The following is a 24,950-nucleotide window of genomic DNA, read 5'->3' on the forward strand; positions in this document are numbered from 1 at the left end:
GAGCAATTACTCTTAATAACCATATGGCAATTATGTGTGTCCCCAAGGGGACAGTCTTTATTTTCTCATTAATTATAATTTTATGTGATCTGCATCATCACACCAGGAAGATTATACTAGCTTGCCTGGCAACCCAGGATATAGGTCAAATCCTCATGGCAGTGTTAGAAGAATGCAGCTTTATACTCTATTGTGAGCACCACATACGCTCCCACAATGCAATTCCTCCTGCTTAAATACAGATGTAAGACTAAGGCTTGTAATCAAGGAATCAAGCACTAATCATTGATTACATTCTGCTTCACAGCTTGTGAAAGGCGTTGTTGTGGATCATTAGACATAGCCCCTTACAGGAGCGTAGGATTATTTATCTGTCACCAGTTGCTTTACTCTCTTTGCTACCAGTCTTGCAGCTATCAAACAGAAATGGCTGCTACAATGCAGAAGAATATGAATGTTATCAATTTACCTTGTTACCAGGCAAAGACAACCGCATTCATTTCCTGAAGTCCAGGAACAGGTTAATGGTTGGTGGTTGTTTTGTGGGTTTGGGGGGGGTTTTACCACCTGGAAACCAACATAGTAACAGGTTAAACAACCTAATGGTCTCCTGTTACAGAGAAAGAAGGACCGTGGCTTTTTCCGATGTTTTGGCTGCAAATGAGGGAACATCGGCAAGAGAGCTTGTAAAACAGGAAAAAGTTTTTGGGATTTTTTTTTCCCTAGAAAACATAAAGGCTGAAAATTATGTAAATGACATATACTGGTCAAATTCAGAAGCTACAGTACTACCTTCCAGCTAACAATTCCAGGAGTAGTTAGCATTTTCCCAAGGAATCCAAGTACATTCTCTCCTATGAAGCTTATCCTCCAGTGCAGAGAAATAAAGCCCAATAAAGAAGCTAAGCAGATGCTTCCTAAAGAAGTGCATTAAATATTATGTCAGTTTAATTTCTGTCACTGACTTACAGCAAGTAACTGACTGTGTTTAAGTTTACTGTGATATCAGTTCAATTCCTTGATTCAAAGAAAATGTAGGTGAATCCTGACACTGTGTGCTTATATAAAGGACATCTAATAATGCCCTCTACTTGCCTCCCTGGACTGCTTTGTGGCTTAAGTCCATCTGTGTAAGGGTCTTTCACTCCATCAAAAGAAAAAACATTAAAAAATTGTAGAATACTATTCTCCAAGCAGGAACAAGTCAAATTCTGAGTCAATTTTTCCAGTCACTTATTAGACATCCTGAAGAATTAGCAACAAATATATGTATGAATAGAAAAGGTATTTAGAAGTGGATTATTTTAAAGAGTGTTACCAGTTCATGAGGGTAAAGGTGATGACATTTCACAGCAGAGAATGAGTTATGAAGTGAACATGGGAATTCTGCAAACTGTTTAAACCAAAATTAATAATAGTTGTTTTATCTGCTACTTCTTTTCCCTCCAAGAAGAAAATAGGCATAAATTTGATCCATCATCTCCATAGTATCTGCAGTATAACAGAAAGGAAAATAGTGTTTCTTCTGTAAACTGTTTGTTTGTGGCATATTTTGACTAGCTAAGGAATGAAGGTTATTACAAGCACTTTTATTTAAATGCTGCCAAATATCCAGTTAGATATTTAGTGGTCCTGTTGAAACTGATGATGCTGAAGTTTGTAGCAGATGTAAAGGATAGCTAAGATAACAGCTTTTTCAATAACATTAGAATGATTAAAGTCTTTGGCTGTTGTGATGACGATGCAATGTGAACATTTTTTCTTTAAATTCCAGGTCTTGTAACAGATTACCGTGTAAGTACAGTATCGATATAATAATTAATACTACTGTATGTACTGGTATTCTTAGGACATTATTTTCCATTACTATCATAAACTTCCAAACTTTATGTTTCTTTACAAGAAGGATACAGCTCCCTATATTTTTTAACGTTCCTCAAACAGAAATTTGATTTTTTGTTTTTTGCAATTGTCTTCCATGTGCAATATCTTTAGATTTAAGCAGTAGAAAGAAATTTCCTAAAGTTGTGGGTTTGGTGGTTTTTTTTTTTTTTTTTTTTTTTTTTTTTTCCTTTAACATAGTGAATAACACAATTAAAAAAAAAATAAAAGTATCTCTATTTTAATCTTTTACCATGGAAACACTGTTGTTTTGAAGTGGAAAACACGCCTGTCTTTGGAGATGCTAGCCCCACAACTTTAAACAAGCCAATGTATATGAGTTTCTCAGATACTTGCTTTTCTAAAGCCTTTTAGGAGAATTCAGGATGCACAAAGAAAATTTGATTTGCCTCGTGACCCTTCCATTCTGACTCCAACCTCCTTTGCCAATTTTGAGTATTAAATGGTATTAATATTTAGGGATTGATAAACCAGGAATAGACATTTCTCCTATTATTTGATCCACCTCTAGCAACTGCCCCTAGGATGCGGCAGAGCGTGCTTTCTGCTGCGTCACTGCGCCGGTGATCTCTGACACGGGCTCTTCTCTCTGGGTTGCAGCACTGGCAAATCCCCCTGGGCAGGAGGTTCCGCTCCCTGAAGCTCTGGTTCGTGCTGAGGATGTACGGGGTCAAGGGGCTGCAGGAGCACATCCGCAAGGTGACTGGGAATTGCCTTCTTGGGTACCCTCTGGTGGGACGGGGAGGGAAAATGAGCTGGCTGCCTATCTGCTCTCCACGACTTCTGTACACATCAGAAAGCACAGGAAGCAGTTTTAGGCAGCTCAGTTCAGCACAGGTGCTGCTCGTTTGCCCCATGTAAGGTCACAATTTCATCTCTCAGCTGGATCAAAGGTGCCATTCATTTTGTGCTCATCTTGAGGAATTTGGAATTTCTACTGTATGGTACCACAGCTCCCTCTCAAATTAAGCCAGAGCACATCCATGGTTTTAATGTGGAAATACACAGATATTCATTATTTCTTTATTTTATTAATGTGCATGCATTGATAGGATGTTTAGATTATGATTAAGGGATACAGTGACTTATTTGGCATGTCTGTGTCTGCTGTTGTTTTTTTTCCTGTTTAAAATATATTTTTGTTAAAAAAAGAAGGTGTACAATTTACAGCTTGTTAATACTCTTATTACTAGTTTTATTCTTGGTGAAAAAAGTACTTTTTTTAATCACTAGAAAACACATGTAGTGCCTGTATAAATTATATATACACTTCCTCTGTAACAGTAAAGTCAAATTCAAGCATACCTTTCAACTTTATGAAGTTCAGGGAAACCTCTAGTGATGGGAGATCCATGACTTGGCTCTAAATATTTACAAAAATATCCATTAGCTAACAGCCTAGCCTAGTGTACCAAATTCCTTGCAGACACACATTCCTTTCAATTTTGGTGCTAAACAGAAGAATTTCTAAGTAAAGCTTTGGAAGACTCACATCAATTGCATGGCCTTTTGTCAGGTTGGTTTCCACAGGTCAGTATTTTCATTCAAAAAATTCCCTCTTTCCCTGTCTCCCACATATTTCCCTGACCGTCCTGCCAAAAGCTGCTCGGCTTCACAGAATCATAGCTGAGGACCAAGCTTTGATATTTTCTATGACAATACAGTTCAGGGAGGCTAAGCAAATGAATGTTTTCTTAAAGATACTGACTCCAAAGTAAAACACTTGTATGTTTCCTCATTTGTAAAGGTAATTCAGACAGCTAAGATTTCCAAGGGTTTGTTGAAATGAGCGTGTTTGGTTTATATTTCTAAGGACTAAATTGTTCTTCAGTATAGTTATAAAAATAAGTTATGAAAAGCCAAGGGGATAATTAGCTGAAGAATTTTTCTCACTGTATACATCTTCAAATTGGAACCATTAAATTAATTTCTCCTCATACCTCCTTATCAGCCCCCAATGAATGCTGGTTCAAGTGGGTTCCAAAGATTCTTAAAAAAAAAAAAAAAAAATTCTGTCTCCAGCAAGCCTCTGTTCAACTTAAATTTCCAGAAATAATTGCATTTCATTTGCACCCTGCTCTAGCAGAATTTAAGGTATCTCTTGTGAGATATGTTGATAAAATTATATCATTAGCTGCAAAATAAAGATTAAAAATGCATTTCTTATACTTTTCCCCATCTTCTCTCGAATTATCATGAGCTCCAGGTAGACTGTAAGGACTTCTCTTTTGGTAGAGTAGTAATGAAGTATCTAAACCAGCCTGCCATTGGTTGCAAATTTCAAACTTATAGACAAGTTTCCAACTGAAAAATAATTTGGAATTTAGCTTTAGTTGTTAGCTGAACTCTAACATTGTTCATGCCCATGCCTGGCTTTGAGAAGCTGCTTTCTTTTAAACATGCTGCAGCATCTTGCAAATAAGTTTTTATATTCTCATTGCTGCCCAAGGCAGTCCCAGGCTGGTACTGTCTCCTGTGTACTTGGGACTTTTAGCTGGGTTTTAAGAGAAGCCCTGCTGGTGCCAGAATTTTTTCTGAAGTTTCATATGATGATTTGGAGATGCATTTGAGTGGGTGTTAGAGTGGACATGGGTAGATGAGACCTAGGAACAGTGGCACAGGCAGGTAGTGCAACCTTCCAGAGGAGAGCAGAGGGGCTGGAGCTGGGGAAGCAGGAAGAAATGGTCTCTCTCTCTCGTGTTATTAAGGAGTTGCCCCAAGGAAAGGGTAACAGCTGGGCAGAAGAGTAGAGGTTTGAAGCAGCCCCTTGGGCTGGAATCTGGGGAAAGAGATGACTATGTTTGCTCCCAAGTCATAGAAAACTCTAGGAAGATCTGTGCAGTATTTATAGATTTCTAGTTAGGCTTCTTTTGTGCAACCCGGTGTTACTTACAAATTTTTACAGATTTGAAATTTTCAATAGTGATGAGCTTCTGACATGGTATAGAGGGAAAAAAAACCACTGTAGAACCTCAAGAACCCACCCTATTTGTTGTGTGTTAGCAAGTCTCTATGTGGAAGACCAAAGACATCTGTAGCTGTCTCCTCACAAGCTTTTTTCCTTGATGTAAATTGTCACAAAAATTATTCCCCCCCTCTTTATTAGTATATTTTAAGGAAAAGATATTTATTGTGTTTGCAGCCTTAAGGTCTACATCAAAATTACTGGATAACCACTGCAACTTGGCATTTGCTTGAGGATGACATTTAGGAACTAAAATATTCTGAGGAGATGAGAATGTGTGACTTGGATTTAGATACAGTAACTTATTTTTGTTTTCCAAACATTCCAGTTATGCACTCTTTTCACAAACAGCATGTCATATTAATCTGTTGCAAAGTATAGGTTTTGTAGCAGTGGTAAAGGGAAGGATAGTCATCTTTGAAGGATGTGGGGAGAGACAAATATAAATTTTGGAGGTAAGTCCCAAAGCCACAGAGGAGATGTAAAAAGAGGGCAAACCCAACAACAACAGTCTTCTCGATTGATGCCAACCACTCAGAGTCTGTATAAATGTGAAATCTAAACGACCCATTTGTAAATGGCTCATTTGCAAACTGCTTGACCATCTATTATTCCTTTGTGGTTCAAGTCTTCTGAAAGAGCTCAGAAGTAATTTGAGAAATTTAGGAGTTAGTGTGTTTTGTATGCAATCCCTATGAACATTGTGACTCAGCTGAATCCTCCTTAGGATCAGAAGCAGTCAGTGTACTGAGGATAACGAATGCCATTAAAAATTAACAGTAGAGTCCAAGAAACTGGAACTGTAAAGAACAGCAATACTAGAGATAGTATTTGAACTAGAGAGTGGCACAGTCCAAGTGGCTGTTAAGAAGACTCTTCTGACAGCATTTTCCTTCAGTGTAGTGGGATGCAGGCTAAAGCAGGCAAGGAAGTAAAATTTATAGGAGAAAAAGTATGAAGTGATCAAGACTAGGCCAGTATGCTTATCTGCTATGCATTGTAGTGTACGCTGATGCTTCAGAGAAGCTCCCTGCAATCAAAATCAATAGCAATCAAAAGCTAATTTAGCTCTTGAAAGCATTGCCCAAAATTTAAAATTCAGCTTGAACACTTCAATGCAGAAGCAGTTAGTTATAGTTATAGTTATAGTTATAGTTATAGTTATAGTTATAGTTATAGTTATAGTTATAGTTATAGTTATAGTTATAGTTATATAGTTATAGTTTAGTTATAGTTATAGTTATAGTTATAGTTATAGTTATAGTTATAGTTATATAGTTATAGTTTAGTTATAGTTATAGTTTATAGTTATATAGTTATAGTTTAGTTATAGTTATAGTTTAGTTTAGTTATAGTTATAGTTAGTTATAGTCATTTACTCTCAGACATACATAGAAAAATACAGGTTTTTTTTAAATAGGGACCACATCTTAGTGCCTTGCAAGTTCACTCCTCCTATTATTGATTATGTAAGTCATTTCCCTGAATGCAGAATGCCAAATTAATTAGATCCCTTGTTTCCTTTCTCACTTTTCTGCAGAAGAGCAATGGTTATTTACCTGAGATACTAGTGACACATAACAATTCCTCACAAGCCTCTTTTTTCAATCAGCTAAATTGCACTGCAAAGACTGGGGCTGTTATTCTGTTCCCATATACCAGGATACTTGAGGACACTAACACAGTCCATGTGACTCCACTCTGAGAACCCACCTGATGAAGAGATTGCTCAAATAGTAGTTTTAGAAACAGTATATGAGTTTGTTTTCTTATGTCCACGCTTTTGTTAAATCGAATAACACCCCTAGATAAAATAATTTTGAAAAGTTGAATAACATTTGAATGCCAACTTTAAGATAATGGTGCTAGGGGCACAGCTTGACACAGATGTCAAAATCCAAAGCACTTGGAGGGTTAACATATCCGTAGGTCAGGCTTGGTATGTACACATTCAGCAGAAAACTGAGAACAGCTGTCAGCTTTTACTTCTTCTTTCCTATCCTCAGTTTCAGTGCTTGCAGTTTTCCAAACAGGACTTTATTTTCACAGGGTACCTGCCTGTCTTGAAAAGCTGAAGCACTAAAGCCACACGTGTCCTCCTGTGAGTTACTGCCATGCTCATGTCCAGAGCGTGGGTACAGCTTTTGGACTTAGAGAGCCACGTGTGACACCTGAATGCCCTGAAGTTCTACAGAACTTGAACTTCAGGCTTAATAATATTTAACTTTACTGTTGCAGCAATCTTTGTAAGAGCAATTCAGGATAATAGCTTATGGTTCAAAGGTGCAGGGCCTTGGGTAACTATACTTAGGCAAAGCTATACACGTGAAACTCCAGTTAAATCCCCACTTTCTCGCCTTCCAGTTCAGTAAAACCTAAAACGCTTGGTGCCCCCCAGTGTCTTTACCAATTATTGCTGTTTGTTAAGACTTGCTGTGGATGAAAGTATTTGCATCCAGACATGAATGCAAAATACTTCCAGAATTTTGGCTTGTGACTTAATTTTTTTTTTTTTTTTTTTTTTTTTTTTTTTTTTTTTTTTAATATTTTCCCTTGCTTTTATTTCTTTCAAAATCCTGAAAAATCATTTTGTCCAAAAAGTGGACGTAAGTACCTGCTATAAAATGCACGGCTTGGGTCTGGAGTTTTCTTGTACAAACTTTCTCACAGTAAGCCAGACCTTAAATGTTTGCTTTATTAAATTCTTACCCAAATAAATTTTGATGACATTCAGCTGGTGAATTTAAATTCGACTGGGCAGTTGTGAAATTCTTATCTCATTGAACATGATTTGTTTTATGGCTTTGATTTCCAAGACACTGTACATTGCAGTTCAGAATTTTGTGGAGCTGTGTAAAAGACATGTTTGGTTAAAGCTATAAAACGTGAAGATAGTAGAAGAAAGTAAAAGACCATTACAACACCAGTGCCTATTTCACATATGTTTTTCATAAACTTATTAGGTATACAATTATCATATGTATGCAGATACTTCTGGTTGGTTTTCACAGCTGTAAATTCATGCTCTTCGTATTAGCAGAACATTCAAATGCCTTGGAAAGGATTGAGGATTTTACTGCTCTCATTCCTGACTCAAAGAACTTTCAGGCTAATTTTAGAGGGAGATGATAAATGGATGTAGCAAACAGCAGAGCGGAAGTGGTAACAACAGGAAAACTGACTGGTTGCGTAGTAAGCCCAATATGAAGGTTTTGAAGAAATATTTTGATTCAATCTAAACTATGTTTCTCTATTTTAAGAAATAAAAAACCACAAGAAAGCTATGATTAAGATTGCAAAATGTGTTGGCTTTTTTCCCCTTTTCTGTAGTTTTCATTTTGCCTTGTCCTTTTGGAGGAAGTTCTTATGAGATGAAACACTCCACATTTAACTTTGACACAAAGTGATATGTTTCATTTTAGTAGCTGTCCTTGAATTTACAAAAAGTCAAAATGCAAAAGCATGGGCTTAGTAATTTATTTTTTGTAAAATTATTTGCAATCCTCAATATATAAAAGCTGAAGAATCTTTAAACATGATTTTTAGATGTTTCAGATAATTTTTGGTATAGACTAGGCTATTGCATGAAGATAAACTATAATTCAAAGGGCCGGTTCCTGTTGTTGTCTTACCTTTTTTGGTTGGTTGGCTTTTTCTAGGATAGTGAGCACTAAGCTAATGATATAGCCAGTAGGAGGGGGACTGGATAAGGTACTGCAGGTACCTTATGAGGATATGGGTTGGTTTTTTGAAAGTGCTTTTAAATTAATTTTCTCTCTGGAAGAAAGCAAAGCAGAACATGGTATGAGTATGCAAGTATCAATGACTGATGTTAAGACTTCCCAGCTGATTTTTACTATGTCTTTTGGTATTTTTCCTATTTATTTGTATTTTCATTTTATCTGCTTCAAAATAAATGCTCTGGCTTGTTGCCCAGTGTCATTCTTTTTTGCCTCAGTAACTTCTCAACAGGTCTGCTGAGGTTTGCTGTCCATTTGCTTGATTATGCTGCCATCAACTCCTTTTTTTTCAACTGAACCTGAGCATCCAGGTCAGAATAGTGAGCAAGTTCTCTCCTTCTTCACAGATTTCTCATAATAAATAAACTATTCTAAAAATTCCAGATCAATTTTCACTGAAATTGTGACAATTTCTTCCTTGTATATTCTGTGCATTTCCCCCTTTTCCTCTAATGACTTCTGGATTCTTTAGCCATTCCCAGTCAAAACTAACAGCGGTATAAAACCTAAAGGAGAATTATTAAAACTATTTACTCTTAATGTGGTATCTTATCAAGTCGTGCTGAAGTGTCTCAAGAAGTAGACCAGCACTGCCTAAGACAGACTGAGATACTAATACAGCAATGGCTCCATATGCTCTCTGGAAGTCATAAATGGGATAGAAGTTAACACAAGCAGATGGCAATATATGAGTATTATCACACATCAGCAGAAGGAACAGAGGAATGGAAAATACTTCAGCACACCTTTTCTCTTGGTGCATCAAATGTATTCAGTATAGATATCCTTTCTCTTCTCAGCACATCAGACTGTCGCATCAATTTGAACACTTAGTCCTTCAGGATGAAAGGTTTGAGATCTGTGCTGAGGTTATCTTGGGACTGGTCTGCTTCCGGCTGAAGGTAAGGCAGCTAAGATCTCCTCTATCTTCTCTCATGGTTTATTGCAGCACCATAACCTGCAACTGAATACAGTCTTTGTAGTTAATATACTTGATTATTTTTAAGGAAAGTAAAATGAGTTTGTTTAGAACAAAGCAGAAGAAAGAAAAAAGCTTAAGACTATTTTATTAAAACTGAATCAAAAGCTTAAAAAGATAAATTAAAGCATATTAAGGTATGGAAATATACAGTCAAGGCAAACAAATGTTTTAACTAGTCATACAAAATGACTTACATTCTATGTGTGATGAGCTTTGATAAAGATGATTGTTTTAGTATATCTCCCTAGACTTCGGAAGGAGTGCGTATTACTTGTTTCTTGTCAAGTTAATTTCTTATGTGTATATTTTTAATATTAAATTTCATTTAAAAATTACTATCATAGATTAAAATCAGCACTAAACACGTTTTTATTGTTTTTTAAAAGACTGTTTTTTCATCTATAAAATTTTATGGTCAAACTGGGAAAATGGAAGTAAGACATATTTATGAACAGGTTACATGGGAGGACAGCTTCCCTGGTTGCTTTTTATTGCTGAACATGATCCTATTGCCCAGTTTGGCCTTTTATTCCCCAAATTCTCTCAAAGTGCCAAGTTCATTGATATAGAGACCTTGCCCAATGGAAACTAGAAAATGCATTCTGCACTTGGAGCATAAAAGCTGCAGTAGTTGGGAGAGCTAATTTATTTTAATCAGACATTAAAAGGGGATCAGTGTCTCAGTTTAGGTAAAGAAGTCATTTTTAGAAGAGCTTGCAGCTGAAGCCTCTGCAAAGGACTGGATTGTAACACTGGATCTGACCACCAAGCAACAATGACAATAACAACAGCACTAGTGTTTTCTAGTTAACGTGATACCTAAATGAGCTTTTAGCTTTCCTGAAGGCTTGTAAGCACATCTTTTCTCCTTCTGGGTAGTTTATTTTTAACAAATACTTTTTTCAGTCATTCAGTTACCTGAGTTTGATGCAACTGGCTGAAGAAGCTAACAAGTAAATAATAAATTAATGGTGAATTATCTGGAATAGGAAAATAGTTTTGTTTGAATTTATATTGTTTAAAATAAAATTTAGAAATTGTGTTTAGGGGATTGGACAGATTACAGAATGTAGTTTTTTTCAGTCAATGGAAAGACAAATATAATCTCTTTACTATCAAGAACTTTTTAAAGATATTGAGGTATTGAGGGATAGATTCTGTGGCTTTTATTGCTCAATAACAAAAGGTTGGTTACAGTCTGCTCTCTCACATGGAACAAGCAAACACTAGTTTTGCAGATCCAGACACAGCTGTTAGTCAGTGCTCTACATTTACTTCTAAGGAACAGTTCTGGTGAAATAGAGCATAGCAACACAGGAATTGTCACTTTTGATCAGACCAGTAGCTCATCTACATCTATTCTCCTGTCCCTCATGATTCAGAGGAAGAAATCACATCTAAAGGGAAAGGCAGTTTTACAATAGAAGGGAAATATTGGATATTTAGCTGAGACACCTTTGAACAAGTTGTAAAATAAAGGCCTGATTCCACTGAAAACCAGTGTTGAAAGAGCAGTGTTTTCATTTCTTGCCTACCTGATTTATAAAAAAACCAAACAAACAAACTAGCAAGCTTTCAAATTAGGAGGTTTTTATACCTATTTAACAGCTTTATTTGCTTTTTATATCACTCCTTCAAAAATCTTTCTGTCATTTTTATGATTTGTATTAAAATACATCTTAGAAGCAGAGTATTTGTAACTTTTATGTAGTTACAGTAGGACTAAGGGTCAGGAGGCCTGAACTATATAATTCTGCATAGCTGTAAAAGTATGAAATATTTGTTCCTATTTCCTTTGTGATTGAGAAGCCCTTTTAAAGTTTTTTGCTTAGCTGTAACTTTTAATTTTTTGCCTTTCACACTGTTGAGCAAATGGACTAATTACCTGTGACTTTCATATTATAATTATTTCATCAAAGATGTCGTGCCAAAGGGTTCGTTTTAGGCCTCCTTGTCATGACTGTAGATGAATACAAGTCAAGCTAGTAATTTCTCCAAGGGGGTGAGAATGCTGTCTTATTGAAGCTCACAGACTCAATCAAAGCTGCCTTCTCAAAGCTCTGGGAGAGGATTAGTCACTACCAGCTTCAATTTGACATGACACCCGAGTGTCGCAGCAGCCCTAAGGTGGAGCTTTGAGAGCAGAACAGAGGAAAGATAAATGAATCTTTCTCCTCCCTCCCTTCACCCCTGCCAACTTGACATCATAAAACTGCTTGTATTGCCTGAAAGTCGGTGCTGTGCATTTGATATTAAAGGCAGGACTGTCATTTTAATAATGCATTACCTTTGATAAGAAATCAGGACATCATTGTCACCAGTGACTGACCTGTAAATAGGTGGGGACATGCAAAACACCAAAGTTGGTCCATTTTCTTGATCAGCAGCATTTCAGTCACAATTATCTCCTAGAAGAGTAAGGCTAAGCCATTAATTATAGGACGTTGCACCAAATTCGTAACAACTTCTGCTAAGACAAAACAAGGTTTTGACTTGGGTTCAGTCTTAATTCTTAATATGATCTAAAAATGTGAGAATGACACATTTATCCTTGCTGCCAATGGGAAACTGTCTGCCTTATGCTTTGGTTTTATATGGAAAAGGCTAAGCAGGAAAGTCAAAATTGCCCAGATTTGAGAGAAGGTATTTTGTGGTCAGGATGTCTTCAAGAAGACCAGTGATGCCACAGTAACACGAGTGCTGCTGAACAGATGAATTTGTCCATTTGCAACTCTTCTTCCACAGTCAGCACTCAGTGAGGGGACACTGGTAAAAATGCAGATGCTCCCAGAATCTCTTGCAGTTTGTGTGTTACCACCAGTGTAATAGAGAGAGTAAAGACTGCACAACGTGTAAGATACTTCCTCTCATGGATTCTGTGCTGGATAACTCCTATAAAACTTGAGGCAACTACTTTTTTAGGGTTTCCACTGATAATATGAAACCTACTTATGCCAGGAATATATTACCTTAAAAAAATGTTTAATTAAGGGCAAGATTTCATATTCAAAAGAATCTCTCACAGCATGCTTAGTGAGGAAAGTTAGTATAGTTTACTGCAACACTTCCTCCTGTGTTTGTTTGATTAGATCCAAGAAGAGTGTAATAGTACAATAATGAATGCTTTTAACATAGCTCATGACCTTAGGTCACAAAAAGGCAGTCAGACACCACAAATGCCCCTGTGTGAACACTGCTTCTAAACTGAAGGTAATCCCTAAATCTCTTTGTGGCTCAAAACTTCTCTCTTACATCACCATCTTTTTGTGATCCTTTGATGGCAAAGCACTGAGAGATGAGAAAGTGGCTGCTTGTTACTCATGCTACTTGGGCTTGGCTGCTTGGTGGGATTTACATTTTCCAGACTTGTTTCTGAAATTCATTGCCATATCCATTGAATTACAATGATTTCAGGGCTCAAATGAACTAAATGAGGCACTTCTTAAAAGCATAAATGATGCCAAGAAGATCCATCTGGTCCCGTGCCACCTGCGAGAGAAGTTTGTGCTACGTTTTGCTATTTGCTCCCGCACAGTGGAATCCACCCACATCAAGTTTGCCTGGCAGCACATCTCACAGCTGGCAACTGATCTTCTGAAAACATGGGAGCAAAACCACCACCAGCAGAACCAGCAGTGAAGTATAAGTGTAGATGACGTAATTAACTGGCTTTCTCTGTGTTGCCAAGTTTTATTTTAGGTGCAGGTGGGAAAGTCAAACTACGAAGGAAAAAAGTACAAAACCTGTTGTTATATAGCCCAGCTGCAGTAGCAAAATCCTTGCCAGCAAGTTGAGTTGTAACTGTAGTCCTTCCTTCTCTGTACTGTAGTTTCATCTTGCCTGTTTCCAGGATGCACATAGTCAAGGAGACTCAAGCTGTCATTTCTTAATAGTTTGTTGTCAAGAGCAGTTGTTCAACCAAGCAATGGAAGGGTTGGTGCTCCCTCTGTTGTCCCCGGTTCACCTCTAGCGTGCCCCCTCTTTTCTTCACACATGAAACTAAGAGGTGTTATAACCAATTAATTTAACATTACTATGACTTCAGGAGGAACCCAATTTCGGGAAGTTTAGTTCGAGTTCTAAATATGTTATTATCTGAATAGGCATGCACAAATGTAGTTGCCAGGATTTTGGGCACTGTCATGTCATGATACCTTGCTGCAGTAATTTTGTAAATGAACAAAGGACAAAGGACTTCAAGACTTCCTTCACTGCATAGCCAGACCTAGGGGAATGAGCAGTAACTGATTACTAATCAACCTTCTAGCAGGTTCTCTACTTTCCCCTAAATGGTTTGCTTTTAAAACAGCCATTTTGTCAAATTCCAGCAAATAGGTTGTGCTGGCTATTGGTTTCCAGATTGATCATTCATAATGAGGTCCCTGAAAAGCTCCTCCTGAAGAGTTTTGTCAAAAATTCCATGTGCTACCTGGTGTTCTATACTTCAATCAAGTTATTATCAGCAGTGATTACTTGAAAATAGTCTGTAAGATATGTTCTGTGAAACTGAGTTGATTTGGTTTTATGGCTACCATTTTGATTACTTCATGGTATAATAAATCTTTGACAAAATGTGCTTAGAAATGTGATGTCAAAAATGTTATTCTTAATTTCTCAAATTAGCAAACAAATGAGTAAATAAGTGACAGTAAAAATAGGAAGTAAGAGGACAACCCCCCCCCCCCCCCCCCCAAATCAGCTGTGGTGCCCCCGTCAGTTGTTTTCTTCCATTCACAGTGGTGAATGGAAAATGAAAATACTGGAAAACCGCTTTCTGAGAAAGTCAAATCATATTTATTTGACACAAACCATGAACATGCCATCCTGTCAAAGTAAAGAGCTAAAATGAAAGTTAGAGGTTAAAGTCAGAACAATATCAAGTCAAGAAGTACTTTTGCCACTTAAAAAACATAAATTCCAGACAGTTATTTCTGTGTAAATAAGAACAACATAAGTAGCTGCTCCAAGAAGAAAATAATATGTAGGATTAATTTCTACATTACTTCCTTTTAATTCTCGTATTAACTTCTAAAGCCTTTTGAGCAACATGCACAATTATTCAGCTTTCTTCCTCCATCCCTTTCAAGTATAATTCCTATTGCTGGGAAGTTGCAAGTAGACCAGGGAACATGGATTGGGACAGTCAATTTGGCACACGGTCTGCTTGTACCTCTGGTTTTCCTAAACTCTCACTTCTAGGGTGGAAACCTGGAAGGATTATTATTTCCATAAGAAACTGATTTCCCAGGCAACAGATGAAGAAAGGGATACCAATGAATTTGGTAAAACCCAGTAATATTTGAGCAAGTGACTGACACAAGACACTACTGTCAGCTACAGTGTCAGAAATTTTGATAGCGTCATTCTCTTCAGCAGAACCAATATGAAATGTAGCTTTTCTGTGGTAGCACAATGCAATAGATTGGTAGACTGAAGAGAGTGGAAAACGCTGGCAGTTGTTCCTTTTCTCTGTTACTAATTTTTTTTCTAAATGTTACTCACATCTCATGACCTGGAAAACAATGTTTGTCCATAACACATATCTTCCACACTGATACAATTTTACAACTTTTACATTATGAAAACTTTAGAATCTTGGAGCCAAAGAAGAATTACACCTTCTCTGTGAACAGATCAGTATTTTTTTATGTGAAATATATAACCAGGTCTGTTCAGGGGAAAAAAAAACCAAAAAAAACCCAAAGAAAACCCCTCACAAAAAAACCAACAACAACAACAAAACCACATGGATTTGGATCAAAACTATCCCAGAGTAAATCCAGGATAATTCCACTGAAATGAAATGGAGTTGCTTCAGGCTTAGGTGACTATAATTGAAATTAAAAATCTGACTAGTAAGTGCTGGAAAAGAAAGGCATAAGGTAAGGCACCACTAAACTGTACATAAGAAGATTCTGCTGGAAATCTGCTCCATGGAAACAAGAGCAGAGATGAATGATGCCTGCTTGTGTGAGCCTCAAACTGCTGTAAAACCGGGATGCAGGCAGGCTGCACACCCAAACCTAGGAGAGGTGAAATGTCCCCAAGAGCCCAGAATTAGACATAGATCCCTTTAGAGGTTTATGGGAAAATACTGCCAAAACTGACATTCAATTAAACATTTTTCAGTATCTGGATATCAGTTTTAGAAGTGGCTGTCGTCCAGATACAAAAACTCCTCTTGGCAAAGAATTCAAGATAAAGGCTAATTTAAAATATAGATAGAGTAAAAGTTAATTTTTGTTTTGGTTTTTTTTAAAGAAATTATGTAAGTAAATCTGGCTAATAAACAGTGATAAGACCCATGGAATTACATTTCCCCATGTCTAGCCCAATACAGAAACCTGAAGCTCACAGTTCTGGTTTTCCTGAAATTCTAGGATGATTCAAATATGCAACTAGTGAAGGCCTTCATAGTATTCAGTCTCTCATACCCTCTTTTTTTCATGGGATAATTCCTTCTTAGACTATTAACATTAGATCATCTGAAAAGGAAATAGGGGCTATGTAATCAACTCAAGAAGAAGCACTGAAAGGAACATTTTGAAAGAAGAACCTAATTGCTGTTTCTGTTCTGTAGCTTTGCAACATGTCTGCAAGTGAGAAACACTGTATTTATGAATAGTTAATGTTAATCTGGATTTATTGTGCCTTGTGTGCAAAAGCTAATACAGTCTGTGCCGATGAATACTGTTTGATATTAAAAATAATTACAAAATCCCAGAACTGTACTTCAGTAGAATATCCATATCTCAAGGAAGACTGCAGCTTTTAGAGAAGGAGGGAAAACCCCTGACTTCTACTTTCAGGAACCCCAATTTTTTTTAACTAGCAGAGTACAGTACTTACATTCTTAATGACAGATTATAAGTATATTTTATTACTGATGGTGAAATATTGGAAATATATGTATTTATGAAAGTATTGGTAATATATTATACTCTGAACTGCATTATAATTATTACATTTAAAATTATTTTCTTGTCTTTACATACAAGATTCTGCTCATGGCTGTTTTGTTGTTGTTGGTTACCATATGTGATGAGCAGTGCTCACATTGAAGTTGCCTTACAACAGCAGTCTAAACCTTGAGATGTATAAACTAAAATTGCTCAAAGATAGAAGAAAATGAGAAATAAAACTAAGAATCCTGAAGACCAGCATGATTGGTGGGGGCAGGTTAAATACCCATCAATGGATAATATCTATATAGCCTATGTAAAGTTTATATGTTCTAAATGGAAAAATAATCAGAAGTCTAATGCTCTAATTATAATTTGCGAGCTGTTGAACAGACATATAGGTTTTAATTGGCAATATTAATAAATGGAAACAAAACTACGGCTATTGTCTCTTTGTACTTCACTAAGCTTTTCTCGTCTCATTCATGCCAGATGCACTGCAAGAGGCCCAATTCTCCCACTCATAACAAGTCAGTGCCCTGATTTTTACCACCGAGGACTACTTCTCAATGTGTCCTTCAAATTACTTTGCAAGTGGGTGTTTGCAAATTTTCCTGCAGGAAATTTCCTCCTCGGCAAGAGGAGTCTGAAAAATACCTGGCCATATGCAGGGCCAGTGCCGACCCTTCTGCCAAGTTCTGCGCTGTGCTGCAGCTGGATCTGCCGCTGGAGCCACCTGCTCGGCTTTGGCTTTGGCTTGTAGCTCCAGTGCCATCGTGTAGGACAGGGAAGGGGCCCATGACATCAGTCCTGCCTGGTTGCAGCCTGTGTCCCCAAGGCTGCCTCACTCCCTGCCTCTGTGCAATCCCAGGGAATTCGGGCAAGTATGCCTTGGGAAAAATGTGATGAAGCAGCGTCACAAACTTTTTAAATGTTAGCCCAGTCGGGTCTGAGATGATAGCTTGCATACCAGCACAGTCAGTCTAATGTGCTGTCTGTACTAATGGCATAACAAGCCTGATGTGTATCAAAATCCTGACAGTAACTGCTGGAAAGGTTCCTTACGGGAAAGGAAATGTTCACCCACACAGAAGCGTCTGTTAATACCAGAGGTGTAACTGCAGCTTAGAGTGCTAATTTGCATCTAGATTGGTGTGCTAATTTGAACGTGGCTCGGTGTGATCTAGATGGGGACTCCACCACCTCATTGCGTTCATGGGATACTTCCACATGGACCATCATCTCATGCCCTGTGAAAAACGTGTCATTCACCTTGTCCTTGTCAGAGCCGTTCTCCCAAAAAGGCCTGTGCAGCAGCTGTTGTGAGTATTTGACAGCATCCCCTTCTGACACTGCCGCGGTGGCCCCGCAGGTGTAGAGATGAAATACCCACAGGAGTAGAGATGAGATACCCGCAGGGGCAGAGATTAAATAGGTGGCCGTGGAGGCGAAGTGCTTGCGTGCCTAAGGGCCAGGTATCCATCACTGGCTGTGAAGTCAACACCAGACTTAGGGTTAGAATTAGTTAGGGCTTTGTGCTTGGGCCGTCATTCATGGAACCTGTCTCCTGTGCAGCCCGTCCTGCACGGAGGGCTGTCGGCAAGGACAGAGCCCGGACGCCACCGGCCCGGCTGCCCGTGAACTGAGCAAAGGGCATCCAGAGGGCTCTCTGACCGCCACGAGAGAACACACGGCGGGCGCCAGGGGAATGCTGGTGGGAGGTGGCCGCCCTGCCGTTCCGGGAATGCTGATGGGAGGTGGCACCCTGCCGTTCTGGGAAGCCAAAGTCGAGCTTGCCACAGGAAGAGCCACAGCAATTCTGCCCCTTCAGTCACCGAACTGAAGGCAAAGACCTCGCCTGCCTCACAGACATTGCACGTCTCCTTTTTCTACTGCTACTGAAAATGGCCTGGACAGGCAATAAAGGTGACAGAACCTCTCCCATCCTCCAGCCTCTCCCTTCTCGGCCGCTCTGCCCTTCAGCTGGGGAACCAAGCCCTGATCAGAAAGGCTTTTCCGAAGCGTGCGAGCAGGGCTGCCAAGGCGCGGGAGCCGAGACACCGGCACCAGGGGAGCGCCCGGGGCCGCCGGCAGGGGATTCGGCGGGAGAGACCCGGGAAGGACGGGGTGGGGCACGGGACGGACCCGAAGGGATCCTGGAGGGATCCGGGCGGGAACACGCGGAGCGGACGCGGGACGGACCGCGCACCCCGCGCGAAGCAGGCGCGCGCCCCCCCCCGCGCGGCGGACGGTGCGAGGCCGGCCCCGCCTCCCAAGGCACGGACCCCGCGCCCATTGGACAGCGCGCGCCTCAGCGCAGCCAATAGAGAGCGCCCGCTCTGCCGCGCGCCCTCCCTCCCAGCGCTGCGGTGACGTCGCGCAGAAAACCCGCCCCGCTCCTGCTCCGCCCTCCCTCCCGGCCTCTGATTGGCTGCTTCTCCCGGAGCGCTGTTATCCCATTGGCGGGCGGGGCCGAGCGAGGAGCGGGCGCGCGCGGTTCGCGGCGGCGGCGGCGGCTGGTGGGTGCGGGGTGCGGGGAGCGGGAGCGGGGAGCGGGAGCGGGGAGTGGGAGGGTCAGGACTGGCGGAGACGGGGCGGGGGGGGAGGGAGGGAGTGCGGGGCCTCTCGGGGCTGTGGCCTCCGCCTCCCGCGGCCGTGACGGGGGAAGCGCCCGCCGCCGGGCCGGCCAGGGCACCCGAGCTGAGGGGCCTTGGCTGCGGGCTGTGTAGGGCTCAGCCGCGCCCGGACTGCTTCCCGGCTGGATTCCCGGCCGGAGGGCAGTCAGTGAAAGGGCGAGTGTGCTCGGCTGTGTTTCCTTCGTGCTCGTGTGCACCAGCAGCAGATCCCGGCCTCTCCGCGCTGAGGCGAACACGCCCCCGAGTGCCAGATCCATTGGTGGCAGGGCTTGGATACAGCCCCAGCTTCAGGCGTGCACAAAAGTACGGTGTCGTCCGGGAACAGTTCTGGCTATATTGGAGAAAAGTTGAAAGGTTATGAGGACAATTAATACGGATTAGACTGGGGGCGGGGAGAGTGATGCTAGACGATGATTAAGATGCAGATAAATAGCTAAAGGGAATATCGAGAGGATGGATCCAAACTTTTCTTGGTGGTGCCGAGCAATAGGACAAGAAGCAAAGGGCAGAAACCGAGGCATAGGGAATTCCACCTGGGTATGAGGAAGAACTTCTTTCCTGTGGGAGTGACAACACCGGAGCAGATAGCCCAGAGAGGCTGTGGAGTCTCAAGAACTCAAGAACTGTCTGGACACAATCCTGTGCCATGTGTGCTGGGATGACCCTGCTTGAGCAGGGAGGTTGGACCAGATGGCCACTGTGGTCTCTTCCAACCTTCCCCATTCTATGATTCTGTGAATAATCAAACTGAAATTTCAAACTGGCTACCACTGTTCACTTGTTATGACCTTCCCTCAGTGCTATGAAGGTGACCACTGAATCCTTAAGAAAGTGGCGGTGAACCTGATATTTCATATTCTGAATTATGGAAGTATTTCATGGGGGCAAATACCTGCTATTAAACTTTTCCTGAACTTAAGCTTTTATGTCACTTTTGATTCAGCAGTTACAAAAAAAAATTATGTGCACAGTGGCACCTGTTTAGAGGAAAGAAATAAAAGGCTGCAGCCTTTCATCTCCTGTTCACCTCTCACTCAGCTATGGATGGATGATGACATGAGTTTGTACCAGATTCTTTAGGGGCAGGTTAGACTTCTCATGGTGCAAAAGTTGGCAGTAACTTTTCAGAGAGAGTCTTACTTTTGTGGTTTTGTTTTGTTTGTTTTAATTGGATTTGCATGTTGAGGTGCCAGATTTGCAGGTAAAATGTATTTTGACTTTTCTAGACAGTTCTACAAATTTGGGCTGTAGTAAAAAAAGATATTCAAACCAAAATGATTTATATCCTCATTATTGATCATGTGTGTAACCATATTAGCATTTGAGCAGTAGTCATATTGTGCTCTCTGCTGTCTAATGCTGATGCCAGACTTTTTTGCAAATAATTAGGGAGGACACCTCCACATAGCCTGGATTCCTTCAGTTCTGTCTCCCCAGCCTCGCATGAACATTGCACCTGTACCTTCATCTGCACTCCCACAAGGTCTGTAGCTGATGCAGAGGATTGCTACCTGACTCATGCTCTGTTGGGAAGGGTGCAGAATGTACGGACATGATACTTTGCAGAGAAAGACAATGCATCGTGAACGTGAGCAAATCATTTCAAGTCAAACAAAATATTCCTCCTGAGCTGAATGTCTTCTTTCCTATTTCTTAACCCCAACACTAAAGGAGTTTAAATTCTGCTTTCTGAAACTGAGCAACAAGCATTGCTTTAAACACACAAGAGCTTTGTTTCTCTAAGGGAGATTTTTGTGCCTTCTAAAGGGAAGAAGTAGTTTCGAACATTTGCTATTAATCTGTTGATATTTTCTTAATCTGAAAGCTTGCTACATTCAGGATGGTTAATTCTGTTTTTATCTCCCCTCAGAGACACTGCGTGCAATTTTACTTACTAGCTGAATTGTTTCATTTTTATTGCCATCACTGTAATAATTGAAATCATTCTGACAGTGGTGTATCCTCTGTCCTCTGCTGCACTGTGCCATATTCTGTCAAATAAGAATGAAAGCACTGGTGATTTCATTTAACAAGGCCAGTTTTTGCTTGGCCATCTGTTACCATTCTTTGCAGCCTACTTACCTCCCCAGGAGACCTCTGGTTAGAAGCAAGCTCTCTCTTTTTTCTTTTTCCCCGCTTTTTTCTTTTCTTTCTTTGGACAAGGAAGAAAAGAGAACCTCAGTCTAAACGCCTTTGTGCCACAAAGCTTGTTCCTTTTTGAAAAGTGTAAAGTGTCCAGACTGGCTAAGTAGCTTGCAAGACCTCCTGCTCTGTTTCTCTCAGTTAAAATAACATAGGTTTTCCTGTGCAAGTGTGTGGGAAAGGGGGGAAGCAGCTGATGCAATTGGTGTGAGATGGCATTTTGTAACTGCAGGTATTTTCTGTCTGTTCCAGCGTCAGTGATGGAGGCCCCCGCCCCCAGCGCGGTGCACCTGAGTGACTGGCAGGAAAGTTACTTTGCTGTCACCTCTGGCACCTGCACTCCCGGGCAGAAGGCAGACGGATTCCGCGCCAAGATCCTGCGTGTTCAGTATGCATGGGCAAACTCCGAGATCTCCCAGGTCTGTGCTGCCAACCTGTTCAAGAAGTACGCAGAGAAATACGCTGCGATTATTGACTCTGGCAACGCCGAGACAGGCTTGAATAACTACGCGGAAAACGTTTTGACTTTGGCAACGTGTCAGCAAAGTGACAGTGACAAGTGGCAATCTGCCTTGACAACAGATAATGTGTTTGAATTAAAGTGTGTGCAAGAGAGGATGCAGGCTGGCAAAATTTTCCGGAGCTCTCAGATGGCACCGACAGATGCCCGTGTACGAGCTGATAAAGGGGTCAGTGCCTCCGCTGCTCCAGCTCCTCCTAAACTCGATGTCTTCGGCGGTGCCGGGGAGACTGAGCTCACTGCTGGCTCAGCAAAATGCGCAAGTCAAGGACCAGATCTTCTTGGGCATCCCTCATCTTCCAAGTCCCTTCAAAGCAGTGTGCCTCCTGTGGCCAGAACTTCAGACATGCTCCCTGCTGCTTCAGCTTCCTTAAGCAAACAGATTCATCCCGGTTTCCAGGTAACTCCGCTCTTTGGAAGTAAAGAAGCCACTAATAGTAGTTCTCTGAAAATGTCAGGTAACTGTTGTGATGGACAAAATTTGTCTCTTTTCAGCCAGTCGGCTGTACCTGCCTGGTCTGCAAATTTTGGGAAAAGAAAAGCATTCTATGGTCTGGCTGATGAAGGCAGCACAGCTATTCCTAGCCTTGCTCCATGTCAGGCTTCCATTTCTACAGAAACCAATGGTTTTTCAGGTCAAAGAAACAGAAATGAAGAGAGCAGTGCTCCTGGGTTTAAAACTGCAAAGGAACAGCTGTGGATGGATCAGCAAAAGAAATCTCAAAACCAGCGTGCACCGGTCTCGTCATATGGAGGTGTCAAAAAATCCCTGGGTGCAGGCAGGTCTCGGGGTCCCTTCGGCAAGTTTGTGCCTCCAGTTCCGAAACAAGAGGGAAGTGACAATGCAGGAGCGCAGTGTAAACCTCACGGAGGGGAGTCAACAGACCCATCGCTGCCTGTGGATGAACGGCTGAAGAACATAGAACCAAAGATGGTTGAACTCATCATGCACGAGATCATGGACCACGGGCCTCCGGTCAGCTGGGATGACATTGCTGGAGTTGAGTTTGCCAAAGCTACCATAAAAGAAATCGTGGTGTGGCCCATGCTGAGACCAGACATCTTCACCGGCTTGCGCGGTCCTCCGAAGGGAATTCTTCTCTTTGGCCCCCCTGGGACTGGCAAGACCCTCATAGGCAAGTGCATCGCATGCCAGTCTGGAGCAACTTTTTTCAGCATCAGTGCCTCCTCTCTGACTTCCAAATGGGTGGGAGAGGGGGAGAAGATGGTCCGGGCGCTGTTCGCTGTGGCGCGGTGTCAGCAGCCGGCAGTGATTTTCATCGATGAGATCGATTCCCTGTTGTCCCAGCGTGGGGAGGGGGAGCACGAGTCGTCCAGGAGGATAAAAACGGAATTTCTGGTGCAGTTAGATGGGGCAACAACCTCCTCCGAAGATCGCATCCTAGTGGTAGGAGCAACGAACCGGCCCCAGGAAATTGATGAAGCTGCCCGAAGGAGACTGGTGAAGAGACTGTACATCCCTCTGCCAGAAGCCTCCGCCAGGAAGCAGATTGTCACTCGGCTGATGGCAAAGGAGCACTGCTCTCTAAACGAAGAGGAAATCAAACTCATAGTCCAGAAATCCGATGGGTTTTCTGGGGCAGACATGACACAGCTCTGTCGGGAAGCTTCTCTGGGCCCTATCCGCAGTCTGCAGTCCATGGACATTGCGACCATCACGCCGGACCAGGTACGGCCCATCTCTTTCCTGGATTTTGAGAGTGCCCTGAGGACGGTGCGGCCCAGCGTGTCCCCCAAGGACCTGGAGCTCTATGAAGCCTGGAACCAGACGTTTGGCTGCGGCAGATGAGCGGCATCACCGCTGTTTCACAGGAACCGCGTGGGGCTGCGGTGCTGCCATGTATTAAACCTGTGGCCATTTAGTGCGTCTGCACTTCCTTTTGTTTCTCTCCTGGAATTAAACCTCCTTATGTTGCGCAGGCAGATGTCCAGGCTCTGGCTGAGGCTTTGCCAGCTGAAAAGACTGTGAGGAGCTGCTGGTCATGATATGAGAAATTGCTGAACAGCGAGTGGCATTGAGAGGCTGACAGAATTTACAGACTGCTGGGAGAGATGGACAAATTTCACTGATGTTTGAGGGGAAGGGTATCAAACCTCACAAATAATTGAAAGGAATATTGGGGAAATCTTGCAAGGTCCACCATGCTGTATCAGTAAGGGATTCAAGTAGTAGCAGAAATACCGATTTTGGGTAGGGGTATGGCAAAACTGGGATGGATGAGGAAGAGTAATTAGAGGTGCTTTGCTTGGGCAGAGACAGGAGCAGAGGGAGGAGAGGGAGGAGGTGGCTGTGGACTTGTATGGAAAAATGGAAGGGGTGACAAAAGAGGAAGGTCTCTTGAGCATTCCTCTTGTCTGACAGCTTTTTGACTCATCACTGCAGTTAATCCCAGCTTCTCATTAAAACTTTTTTTGATGATTTTCTGCTTGACCTTGCTTTCTGTGCTGCATCAGCATGTATGGGTGTGTTTTATTGGGAGGTCTGGACACTTGCAGGTGGAGAAGAGGCTGTGGGTCACAGGGGCTTTAGGATCTGGGCCCAGCCGTGGGGTAGCCGGTGTGGGCAAGCAGGTGCTGTAGGGATCCAAAACTCACTGCCAAACTAAAGGCTGGACAAGCTGGCAAGGAGGAAAAACAAGATTTGGGAAGAGCCCCCCGGTGGCAGGATAAGGGGGCCCAGGGTCTGGGCATGGGTGTTTGATAAACTTAAATCCCGTGGCAGTGTCTGAGGGCTCCGTGAGTGAGGTGTCCTTGTGAAACTGGGGAGTGTGGGGCTCTGTCACTGCCACGCACTGGTGACCTCGGGTGCTGCGAGGCTGGAGCTGAGGGGCAGGGTGGGGCTGTGGGTGGGTTTGTGGCAGTGCATTTGTGTGTGTGCTGGGAAAGACACTGCTCCCTCTCTGTCCTTGTCTTTGTGTGTGTGGAGGTTTGTATCCACTGGTTTGGATTAGGGGCTCAGCCTTGCTCCTGGCTGGACCCCGATGCAGAAATGCAGCAGCTGCATCCATCAGATTAAGATGGAAGATGCCTTACTCCAAGAGTGCTGGGTCAGTGAGTGGTCAGGAAGGAGAAACCCCGTGTTCCAACACTTCCTGGGTTCCACTGCTCCCTAAAAAGTCCTCATGCCTCAATGGTAAAAT

The 24,950-nt window shown here is 41.8% G+C and overlaps 2 protein-coding genes across 7 annotated transcripts in view; both read left to right on the plus strand.

Moving 5' to 3' along the window:
• Window positions 1–16,930, plus strand: part of DDC (dopa decarboxylase) — a 78,146-nt gene extending 61,216 nt beyond the window's left edge. For all 5 annotated transcript variants that reach the window (XM_058421376.1, XM_040070108.2, XM_040070123.1 and 2 more), the window contains 4 exons: window positions 1,775–1,794; window positions 2,503–2,601; window positions 9,408–9,509; window positions 13,004–16,930. In XM_058421376.1, coding sequence (XP_058277359.1) covers window positions 1,775–1,794; window positions 2,503–2,601; window positions 9,408–9,509; window positions 13,004–13,228 — 446 coding nt within the window. In that variant the 3' untranslated portion in view covers window positions 13,229–16,930. The remainder of the gene's footprint in view (window positions 1–1,774; window positions 1,795–2,502; window positions 2,602–9,407; window positions 9,510–13,003) is intronic.
• A 2,032-nt stretch (window positions 16,931–18,962) lies between these two features.
• Window positions 18,963–24,233, plus strand: FIGNL1 (fidgetin like 1). 2 transcript variants are annotated; one of them, XM_040070143.2, is made up of 3 exons: window positions 18,963–19,010; window positions 20,517–20,610; window positions 21,522–24,233. In XM_040070143.2, the coding sequence occupies exons 2-3, from the start codon at window positions 20,571–20,573 to the stop codon at window positions 23,597–23,599; spliced, it is 2,118 nt and encodes a 705-aa protein (XP_039926077.1). In that variant the 5' UTR covers window positions 18,963–19,010; window positions 20,517–20,570; the 3' UTR covers window positions 23,600–24,233. The 2 variants fall into 2 exon arrangements, with proteins under 2 accessions (XP_039926077.1, XP_039926083.1); XM_040070149.2 differs by lacking the exon at window positions 18,963–19,010 and adding an exon at window positions 19,282–19,430 and having other exon boundaries at window positions 21,522–24,198.
• The last annotated feature ends 717 nt before the right edge of the window (window positions 24,234–24,950 follow it).

The sequence above is a fragment of the Hirundo rustica genome, chromosome 1 (assembly GCF_015227805.2).
Source record: "Hirundo rustica isolate bHirRus1 chromosome 1, bHirRus1.pri.v3, whole genome shotgun sequence".
Taxonomy (NCBI): domain Eukaryota; kingdom Metazoa; phylum Chordata; class Aves; order Passeriformes; family Hirundinidae; genus Hirundo; species Hirundo rustica.